The 11,162-nt window shown below is 55.9% G+C and overlaps 1 protein-coding gene across 5 annotated transcripts in view; it reads right to left on the reverse strand.

Annotated features, from left to right (window-relative positions):
- Window positions 1-11,162, reverse strand: part of RPS6KA2 (ribosomal protein S6 kinase A2) — a gene marked incomplete at its 5' end in the record, with an annotated part of 317,911 nt that overhangs the window by 46,016 nt on the left and 260,733 nt on the right. For all 5 annotated transcript variants that reach the window (XM_081296228.1, XM_081296229.1, XM_081296227.1 and 2 more), the window contains 3 exons: window positions 4,510-4,652; window positions 5,880-5,917; window positions 9,217-9,323. In XM_081296228.1, the coding sequence (XP_081152354.1) occupies window positions 4,510-4,652; window positions 5,880-5,917; window positions 9,217-9,323 (288 nt within the window). The remainder of the gene's footprint in view (window positions 1-4,509; window positions 4,653-5,879; window positions 5,918-9,216; window positions 9,324-11,162) is intronic.

Here is an 11,162-nt window from a genome sequence, read left to right on the forward strand (position 1 = left end):
GTAGCAGATGAGCTGCCCCATGGGTACCACAGGGTGCGCCTCTATGAGCCAGTTATACAAATGACCAGCTCCCTTAAGACAAGACCTGTTAGCAAGGGAACTCTTCCTGTCTGGTTCTCCCTTCCGCCCTCTGCACCTCCCGGAGTCTACTGCAGCCTTCGTGAAATCCCCGTCCGCGGGGAGCTGCTGTGTGGACGGGCGGGCGCCCCGCACAGCCTCGCCTTGGGTCCTAGCTGCAGTGCTCATCCCCATGGACGGAGCTCTGATTCTTGTTGGACCTTGACGGCGACTCTCTGTCTCTCTCCGTCTGGTCCTCACTCCATGCGGCTCTTTCTTTTGCAACAAGGACCAGGTGGGAGGCCCCGTCCATCATTAGCCCACCTGACTCATGTGTGGGTGCTCAGTCAGCGCTTCTCCAGGATGAAGGCGAAGAGGGACGTGACAGGACAACGCAACTGTCTGTTGCTGTGGCCTACTCAAGTCTCGGTGCTTTGGCTTTGTTCCTGGTCCCCAAGAGCCCCCACAGAAAGGGTATTACTACTGAAATGCCTGTTCTGGATCGACCCATGACCTGCACACTACATGTAGTGAGGCCTTTGCTCCTGTGCTGGGACACCAAGGCTTCCACAGCATACTGAGAGAGCCATGGCTGCCCTTGTGTCCCCCACTGGAGCACACCTGCTCGAGGACACTCTACCTGATTCATTCACAAATGGGTACCAAGGTCAGGCCGTGGATGCCCACAGAGGCACTTGGATGAGAAACGGGTCTCGCTGCACTTGAGCAGCCACAACATCCTAAAGCAGTGATTCCCTGCTCCCCAAAGACATTTCCCAAAGCCTGGGGATGTTTCTGATGGTCATCATGGGCCTCCTGCTACTCGCATCCGGGCCAGGGAGGCTGGGGTGAAGTCCTGCCTGGAGGGACTTTTCATAAACCCAAGACAGGCCAGCCCATAGCTCGGTCAGGACCCCACCCAGATGGCAGTGGGGCAGCTGAATAAGAAGACTCTCTGGGAGGGAGACATGTGGTCACGGGGAACCTAGAATCCTAGTTCATCTGGTGGGTCGCCATTCTTTTAAGAAATCAAAAGCATGTTAATAGTTTAATCTGAGCATGGACAAGGTGACCTGTGTTGTGCTTGGGGGTTGGAGGTGGGACAGATCTGGCTCTGTGGCTCAGGGTCAGGTCTCTGGATGGGCTTGTGTACAGACGGCCTGAGCATAGGAGACAAGTTCACTGACCCTTGCTCCCACAGCTGTGCCCCACAAGAGGCAGGGTACATCCCAAGTGCTGATCCTCAGGTGCTCCCAAAGAGCTCAGATGAAAAAATGCCTGAGCAAATGTGACACTCATGTCCTTGAGCAAAACCAACTGCGGGTAGGAGCTCGAAGTGGAGAACAAGGTGATGAGCAGTGGTTGTGGCCACTGTGATGGGCAGTCCCTGGCATGGTCTGCTCTATTGGCATCAGGTTCTAGAAGGGCATCTAGGCTGCATTTGCACATGGCAAGCACCTCTAAGCCAGCCTGTGCTGGTTTCCTGAGACTGCCCTTTCTTGACCTTGGCACCTTAGGGGCTCTGTAAGCTGCCTTATGTCACTGCAGTCAATGCCAATGGTTCAGAGTTCAGTTGCAGCCCCAGGCTCTGTCTCTCACCAGCTGGGCTGGGCACCAGACTACAAGGTTCTGAAAACAATGCTCACCTGCCAGGGCCTTTCCAGGGTGATGCCAGCTCAAGCCTCCCCAGCCCTAACAGCAGGCGCCTCCCTCGGGAGCTGCTCAGGGGCCTCACCCACCTCAGCAAGGCCAGTGGAGACACTGTACAGACAAACCAGTGCCACCATGACCTTCAGGAGGCTCAGGTGAGACGTCACCAAACATCACTTAGAGCCACCCTGTAACAGCAATGAGAATTTGGAAGCCCTTGATGCTTCTGCCCAAGGAAGTGCCAAGAGCCCAAGGCCACCATGGTCAAGCCTTCCATGGTCATCAGCTGGGGCCAGGGCGCAGGAGGGCAGCACCCCAAGAGCATGTTAGAGCAGCCCCGTGACCTGGAAGCCTTGTGGCACTCTTTGAGCCTTGATTCTTAAGTCTGTGCAGAGAAGGAACGCACGGTCTTTCCCACCTTGCTCAGATGTGGGGACGCCTTGTGACCTGGGGGCCGGGCGGACTTCCTGCTGTTGCCCGTGACTCTCATGTCCGCTTTCTGCTCACCAGTGAACACTTTTGGTTCTTGAGTCACTGCTCTTCCCTGTAGGCCGGGGACATGGAACGTGGAGTCCTCTGACTAAGCAATCTAGCGAGGAGAGTCTTGGTGGCTAGAGCTGGCCACGTGGCGAGGGTGCCTCTGGGAACAGGGGCTGACCCCCACTTCAGGTTCTCAAACTCTGGGGTACAAGGGGGCCCAGGCAGGAGAGGGTTGCAGGGCACATGGTCTGGGCACCTCTGTCTTCATGCTGCCCCTCGGGGAGCAGACCTGGGGCCCAGGGCCGCTCTGTGCAGGGGAGTCGGGGGAGGGACGTGGGGCTCTGACACTCGAGTGCTGGGGTACACAGGTGTCTGCTGTGACAGGTGGGAGCGCGAGGAGACCCAGAGGAAGCAGGGCAGGGAAAGGGCTCCAGAGGTGGCGCTCTGGCCCGGGGCCCTGCAGGGACTTGCGCGGAGGATCCTCTGCTGGGGGCAGCTCCAGTTACCCTGGCCCTCCCTCCTTCCCCATCCAAACTCTGGCTGTCCTCCTTTCAGTGTGCCCATGCATCTCCTTGATTGCAATGACTTAGATCAGAAAAGAAGTTAAGTCTGTTTTATATTATGGGATGGGCCTTGTCATCCTTTCTACAGAAGCAGATTAGAGGAATGTCAGCCCCTTCGACCCCTCCAGCCCATCTCCGACCCCTCCAGCCCGTCGTGCCTGGGCATGGTCGGGGTGAGGTTCCCTCTGCTGACCTTCCCTCTCCAGGCTCTGGCCGGCCTCTTGTTCTCTTAACTAGCAGTGACCCCGAGGGATGAGGGACACCATCTCACAACATCCGTCCATTAGACAAAGCTTCATCCACAGCACCAGATTTAATCATCTGTCCACCTCTTTGAGGCCTAGAGGTCACTCAGGGGAAGTCAAAAAGTGACACATAGGGGCAGGATCCCTGGACTTGCAGGGCGGCTGGCCACGTCTCCAGAGGAGCCTGGTTTCTCTGGAGGGTGGGCCTGCAGATTAGTGTTGGTGAAGGCTGGTACCAGACTTCAGGCCAAGTCTGCAGCAGGGGTGACCTCAGGGAGGTACCCCTCCCCTAAGCCCACCAAACACCTGCCACCTAGGGCTTCAAAGAAAACCAAGATATCTGGATGGGAGCAGAGCTATCTATGCAAAGATCACCTCTAAGAGAGCAAAGCTAACAATCCCATTGACTTATCTAAAGAAAGATGCTTGGATCGGAAAGGAACACAGGGGAGCCTGAGAGACCAATGTGAACCCTGGCTGGTGGCCTTCTGGAAAGGATGAATGGCACCTTAGCTGCTGCTATTACACGAAAAACAAGACGTTGTCAGCACCCTCCTGACATCCACGGACCCTTTATGATGTCCTGTGCTTTGCATGTATGAACCTGTTTCACAGAACATTTAGCTAAATGTCGTGCCTCTGCTTGACCAGGCAGCTTCTCACTAAGCTTGGACTGTCCTGTAGTTCACTGCTGGGGAGACAAGTGCTGGTCCTGCAGGCAGGAGCCACGACCTGACATGGACATCTCTTACTGTGAGTTGAGCCACCTCCAAGCTGGTTGAGGGCCATCGCCCCACAGTGAAAGGTCAGCATTCTGTGTCTACACAGGCAGGATTCTGAGCCCAGGGGTCAAGAACAGGACAGAGAGTTGGACACCAGCCTGAGGTTCACCCAGGGGGCAGGTCTGAACTGAGGCTGTAGGATGCAGCCCAGGGGTCCTGCAGGGGCAGGAAGACAGATGGCTGTGTCTGTGAAGGGATCCAGGTTTGGATGTGCACAGCACAAATGTGTTGCCACATTTACTTAAGGTCTCACAGCCTGTTTGCTCCTTTGCTAAATGCACAGATGGGAGCCGTGTTGGGACCACCCGTGTTGGATTCCAGTGTCAGAGCCTGGCCAACACCGAGGGCAAGTAGAGGTCTTGAGGGCCCTGCCTGGGTGGGGAGAGGAGGGGCAGAAGGAGCACCTGGGATCAGGAAAGGGGCATCACTGCATCCCTTAAACTTCTTGCCAATCTGCAGGAGTGTTAAGTACAAAGTGCCCTCTCATCAGTCTGCATTCCTATTGGAGTCCCAGTTCCATTTTCTGGTGGTGGGAATTTGGGACTGACAGGTGGAGGAACCAGGAAATGCTCTGAAGCTCCCTCCTCCCTCCTGCTGAGACCACACAGGGCTTCGTGTGTGCATGTGGGCCCTTCTTGCCCCTCATTCCAGGCTCGCCGGGCTGCCCTGGGGGGAGGTTCATTTGGAACAGCTCCCTTTGTGCAGAGGCCCACCAAGGAGGTCAAGCCTTACCATGAGCACACCGAAGGACCACCAGTCGGCACTCTGCGTGTGTCCCCGCCGATTCACCACCTCGGGTGCCATGTATTCTATCGTCCCACAGAATGAATAGGCTCTCTTGTCATGGTCAATGGCCTCCTTGCTCAGACCGAAATCTAGACAGAAGCACAGCACAAAGCACTTCCTCAGTCTCTGATCCGCGTTCAGGACAGTGTCTAACCCCATTGCTACTGTCAACACTGATGTCTGGGTGTCACAAGTGGCTGCCTTCGCCCCTCCCCTTCCCCTCATTTAGGGGCCAGAGCTCGGCTTGGAAAGCATGACCCAGCTCAGGTGTGCTTGCTGGGACTGGCAGGCTCCTGAGGTCAAATCTACAATGGGAGGGGATTTCTCTGTGAATCTACAAATTCCAGAGTGCCTCGTAACAATTTCAGAAGTTTATTTCTTGCATCAGACATCAATTTCTCTGGAGACCCTTTTCCATAAATGAGCACCATGGAGGACCACAGTGCTCTGACTGCAGGTCAGGGGACCTAGGGCTGACAGACAAGTGCTGCACCATGAGGACCACGGCTCTGACTGCAGGTCAGGGGACCTGGGGCTGACAGACAAGTGCTGCACCATGAGGACCACGGCTCTGACTGCAGGTCAGGGGACCTGGGGCTGACAGACATGTGTCGCACCATGGAGGACCACGTGCTCTGACTGCAGTCAGGGGGCCTGGGGCTGACAGACACATGCCGAACCATGGAGGACCTCGCGCTCTGACTGCAGGTCGGGGGACCTGGGGCTGACAGACATGTGCTGCACCATGGGGACCACGCGCTCTGACTGCAGGTCAGGGGACCTGGGGCTGACAGACATGTGCTGCACCATGGGGACCACAGTGCTCTGACTGCAGGTCAGGGGACCTGGGGCTGACAGACATGTGCTGCACCATGGGGACCACAGTGCTCTGACTGCAGGTCAGGGGACCTGGGGCTGACAGACACGTGCTGCACCATGGGGACCTCGTGCTCTGGGCCAGGGGACACAGTGCAGCCTGCTGAGGCCACCATGGGGCTGCAGGACTGGCACACTGCATGGAGGCTTGTTGGCCTGGTCAGCGCTAGCTCGAACTCTCTACCTAAACTGCCACGAGCTGAGGCAGGCCCTGAAGGCAGCTCAGGCAGGGGACGGGGAGGGGACAAGACAGCCTGGGAGTCTCAACCTTCCTGATCCTGTGAGGGGCACAACAGCCCAAGTCCATGAAAAATTCAGTCGGATCAGAGACAAGCGTTTGGCAAATTAACATGTGAGGAGGTGAGGGCCGAGACTTAGAGGAGGTCCCCGATTTGCCAGGGCTGAAATGAAGCCACCAAGGGAAATGGTCTCTTACAAACCTGTGATCTTGATGTGTCCCTCTTCATCCAGGAGGATGCTGAAAGAAAAGGAGAGAAAGTCGAGGCCTTAGCAAGACCCATCTCAGTGGCCTGCAGAGCCCAGCCCAGGGTGGCTCGGTGTCACAAGCCATCCATGGGTAGCGTGTGGGTCACTGCACATCAAAGCCTGGTGGATAGAAACATCTGGTGTCTGGGAATGACCAGTGGACATTTTCTCTGGCCAATTGTCCAGGGACATTGTGAATTTCTATCCTGCTCCACCATGTACCACACAGCACCTGAGATGGGTGTGACCTGCTAAGATGCCAATCATCCTGCCAACTTCAAGACATCATGCAAGGCTCTGCCCTTGAACCCTTACCCCTGCCTTTGATGTACCCCTTAAATAAACCCCCGGAGCCACCTTTCCTCTGTCTAGTTCCAGCTCTTGTGTGGACTGGATCATATCCAGTGCTCCGCTTTTGTAAATATATTTCCGACTCTTTGTATTGTGTTCTTCACTAATTATCTTGAAGTTTTCAGGTGGCTTACACCCTCCTTGGCAGGAAGAAGAACCCCCCAGTGAGATGCTGGCTGTCACCCCCGTTAGCTTGGGCATCTGCAACCAGCACCAGCCAGAGGGCAGCACCTGCTGATGAGGCAGGTCCTCGGATGGCCACCTCCCTGCCCATTCCTGCCCATGCCTGCCAGCTCAGGAGAACAGTTGGAGCCCATGTGTGAGCCTGGGGTCTGCAGGGTTTAGATCTTGTTGAGACCCAGGAGTGGCTGTAACTTTCTACCTGTTCTGCATGTGGAAGAGAAGGTTCCAGGAATACCTGGGCTCACAGGGACCTGGTTCCAGCTCTTGGGACCCAGCCTCTAATGGGTCTTATGCACAAGTGTGGGCCTCAGATCCTGGGGTTCCCCAGCTTTATCTTGTGACAAGAACTGGTGTCAGCTTGGCACCCTGTGAGCCGCTGGCCCATCTCATTCTCATCCAGCCCCGGTCACACCATGAGTTGAAAGTTGTCTGCTGGTCACAGTGGCCCTGCTCAGGCACAGTGTGCTCCACTGTAGGGAGTGGAGGTGGGCTGCGAGTGGGGCCCTGGGCCACCAAGGAGCCCCCCTCCCTGGGACAGCAGCTGGAGTCCAGGGCTGATATCTTGAGACCCATCACTCCAACCTCCGTCTCTACTTTTTGGACTGTCATTAAATCCTGTTCCTAGAGGTCCTGGGAGGTGGCAGCCCAGCCCTAATGAGACTGGAAGTGAGCTAGAAACAAAAGCCACACTCGGATGTCACACACAAGTGACATCAACCTGAAAAGGAAGGAAACTGCCCAGGCCACTGCAAGGACGAATCTTGAGGACACTCTGCTGCATGAAGTCTCCAGTCACGAAGACAAAGCACTGTGAGATTCCACTCTTAGGCAGTCCCTTGAGTCACCAAATTCAGAGACAGAAAGTAGAACGGCGACTACCAGGGGTGGACAGAGGGCTGTGGGTTAGTGAGTAGTGGGGACAGTTACAGCTCCGTGGGGTGATTGGAGCCCTGGAGATGGGTGCTGGTGATGGCAGTACAACACAGGAAATGTGCCTGGTGCCACCAAACTTGGCACAAAGCCAGGGTAAGGTGGCAAATCTTATGTTGTCTGTATGTTAACACAGCAGAGAAAAATCTGCCATGGAGTCAGAGAACAGCTGCTGTGCGTGGCAATGTGAAGGAAAAGGTGCAGCACGTGAACTAAGATGATATGCTATGATTAAGGAAGCAAATGTCTTTGTCTTTGCTTTTTGGTTGTACTCCATCTTGGCTCAGAATTAAGCAACTTTCAAGATTCAGTCCCTAGTAATTCTAATTGAACAGCAAAGCCTTCTTCACCCGGCAATTAAACATCACTGTTTTCAGCTGTAAGGATCTCTGTGTCCTTCAGAAAAGACCAAGAGCCGCTCTCCCTGCCTGGACAGGTACGCAGGCTTGGTGCTCACAGGGGTCCATTGTGGCTGTCAGCATAGACATTGAGAACTCCAGGCTCACGAGCCAGAGGGCAATTAAGTGAGGTTAACTTGAAGGGACAGGCCAGGCTCCTGCTGTCACCTCCTGACCAGGGATGTTAGAAGGGGGGCCCAGGGTACAGTGCACTGTGGGGCACACAGTCAACTTGGCTCTGAGATGGCAGCATGGCCTCCTGCATCTGCTGCGTGAGGAGACGGGGTGGTCAAGAGCCACTGCTCCTCCTGTGGACTACTCAGGACAGGGCCTTCTATGGTCATCTGCAGATGTTTTTACAGCATGGCCAGTAAGATTGTGCTGACCGGGAGTAAGTCAGAGCCTTGCAGTGTACACCCGGGCAGATGTGCTCAACATCACAGAACCCAGACAGCCCCCACAGAGACAGCCCTAACAAATCAGACTTCAGAAGAGCTGGTCTCTCTCAGCTCAGGGCAGGTGAGAATGGGAACGAGGAGCAGGGGCTTGTGCCCACCCCTGAGCTGGGGGCCTCAGGGCATGGGCTGGGCTCTCTGGCAGGCCCATGCTGTGGCCTCACCAAGTGACACAGGTCTGGGCTATGCTGCTCAGCCTCACAGGTGAGAGGGAGAAAAACATGGGAGACCATGGTTTTCTCAGGCACAACTACTGGTGTGTCCCCTAAAAGGGCCACTTGGAGCTGACAGCTCTGAGTCAGCTCCAAACAGCACACATGAGAAAAGACCTGGGAAGGATGCTAGTGGTTAAATTCAGAGTGGATTAGCAAATTATCTATAATAATAATATGACAGATCATCTTCATCACAGAAGACCCACAAATCTTAGTGGGATCTTGGCCTGGTTATTCGGGGCCACTGTCTCTTGGGTAAGCTCTCGGGAAAGCTAAGCTTTCACCTAGAAAAGGGCCCATTTCCAAGAGGAGCCACTGGACCATGGGCCCCTGGGCTATGGGTAGTAGAGGAAAGGGCTCCCTGAGTGGAGCCCAGTGGAGGGGGAGGGGAGGGCCAGGCCTAGTCTGAGGCTCCTCAGGGCAGAGGCACCCTGCTGGGGGGCTGGGCAGGAAAGCAGAGTTGTGGGCTTACCTCCACCTGGCCAGCCCCACCTGTGCAGCCTGGACGTGAACCTGGGCCTCCCTCGGTTCTGGTGAGGATCAGGTGCAAACGGGCCTAGGAACTTCCTACAAAAACCAGCGGGGCCCCACGTGTAGCTGTGCCCCTTTGCAGGGCGGGGAGGTGGCATCTGTTCACCCCACTTGGGATTCCAGTGTGGGAAGGGCCAGCGTGAGACCGTCCCTAGACCGCTGTCTGGAATGCACCCCTGGGGAGAACACCAACTGACAGCCACTCAGACCCGGCTGGGTCTCACTTACTTCTCGGGCTTCAGGTCCCTGTAGATGATCCCCAGGCCGTGCAGGTGGTCCAGGGCCAAGGCCAGCTCAGCCAAGTAGAACTTGACATCCTCCTCTGTAAACATCACCTAGTGAGGAGGAGAAGAGACGTCCTGCCTGCTGCACAGCTGCTGGTTTTGCACCCCACCAGGGAGAGCAGCACCCATCCCAGAAGGCTCCCGTGTGCAAGTCCTGGGCTCCCCCAGCTCTCTCTGGCTTTCCAGTGGGAAGGTGAGCTCTGCTCATGGTCTCAAGGCACGGAGGACAGCAGCATCGTGGCAAACCCTTGACGCAGCTCCTGCCTCCCAGCTTGACCTCCTCACCCCACAAATCACCCAGCCCCGCAGAGTTTCTCTGGGTTTATATTTTACTATGAGTGTTTCTCAATAAATAACCAAGCCTTACTGTGAAGGTCAGGTGAGGAGTGGGAAATGGTCTCCACCTCATCTCTCTCCCTTTCACCTTGTGTCTTCCCGCTTGGGCTGATGCAAATGCTGCCCGAGGGGTTAGTGCTACCAAGTGCAAACACGTGCTTCTTCTCACCCAGGAGCCTGAGGGAGAGGGCTCGTACGTGTCAGGGGTGGCAGCCATGCTCCTGGCTCTCTAGTGGCTGGCGCAGGCCAGGCTTGGCACTGACCCAACTGGGATGCCCTAAGTGTTTCCTGAGTGCCTAGAACCTCATTCAGGCCAGCTAAACTGTGTAGGAGGCCTGGGACCACCAATCTAGCCGCCAGGTATCAGAACAGGCTTTTGTAGTCGCATCAGTGGGAAGCCGAACCCTTATCACAAACCATCGTGTAAGTTCCCCACGAGAAATGAGTGCTGCGGAGACTGAGGTCCACATTACTGCTTTCTCCCTGAAACTGTATTGGAAACTTTCTCTCCTTCAGACTGTACTGGAGCCCTGCCCACCTTCCACCAAGGCCTACACCCATGAAAGGCAGGTCCGCATGCGGCAGGGTTCCTGGTGCACACAGAATCAGAATGAGGGCAGTAGGAGACTAGAGGCAAGGGTGACATAGGCCAGGAAGGTCCTCGGCTCCCTAAGGGACACTTCCAGTCAGGGCTGCAGACTTCTGCAGGTGCCTGCCAGGTGCTGCCAGCCCTGCTGCTCTGCAGTCACGGAGCCCATCCCCCTCCCAGGTGTGACCAGTGCCTTTCCTGGCTGGCTGCTCTTCTCTGCACTGCATGACACAACCACTGGGCTGGCTCATTCAGCCTCTTCCACTGTCACATTCTCCCCCCACTGAACCTGTCTAGCTGAGGACCGGCCACTGTGGCTGGCGTGCACTTTGGTACTCAGGGTGGCTACACAGCTCTGCTGTCCGAGTCTTAGGGCACATCTCGATGACAAGTGACCATCCCATGCCTGTGAGCACCTTAGAGGCAGTTAAGGTGACCTGCAGGTGGCAGGATGCTGTCCAGGGCTCTGGAAGGAGGACTCCAAGTATGGGTGTGTGCATCCCACACACTTCTTTCTACTCCCCTGTAGAGCCAATTATGCTCTCATGGTTACATTGTCACACCCCTTTGTTCAGGGTTCTTGGTAATTACTGTTGCCTTTTGTTCTGGGATACAACCACAGAGCATCCCACTAGACACTGGACAAAAGCAGACCCCAGGCGGGCTGACTTCCCCTGGATGAGATGGGTGGGACCAAACCTATAGATATGAGAGGAATTGGCGGATTCCCAAGATCCAGCCCCTTGGGAAACCGGCTCGAGGACAGGCAGATGGACAGGCACCCGCACTGACGGGGCTTTTTTCTAGAAGGGGGTCAGAGTCCTCCAGCCCCCTATCTTCCCATAGCACAGGGAGCCCCACATGCACACGGCACTACTCTCCTGGGAGCTGTGGGTCAACAGGGAGAGCAGCCCTCGCGGGGTTTCTGGGACCCCTCCCTGCTGGAGGAGCCGCCACTTCGTCTA

The sequence above is a fragment of the Spermophilus citellus genome (assembly GCF_964194105.1).
Source record: "Spermophilus citellus genome assembly, chromosome: 5".
NCBI classification, from domain to species: domain Eukaryota; kingdom Metazoa; phylum Chordata; class Mammalia; order Rodentia; family Sciuridae; genus Spermophilus; species Spermophilus citellus.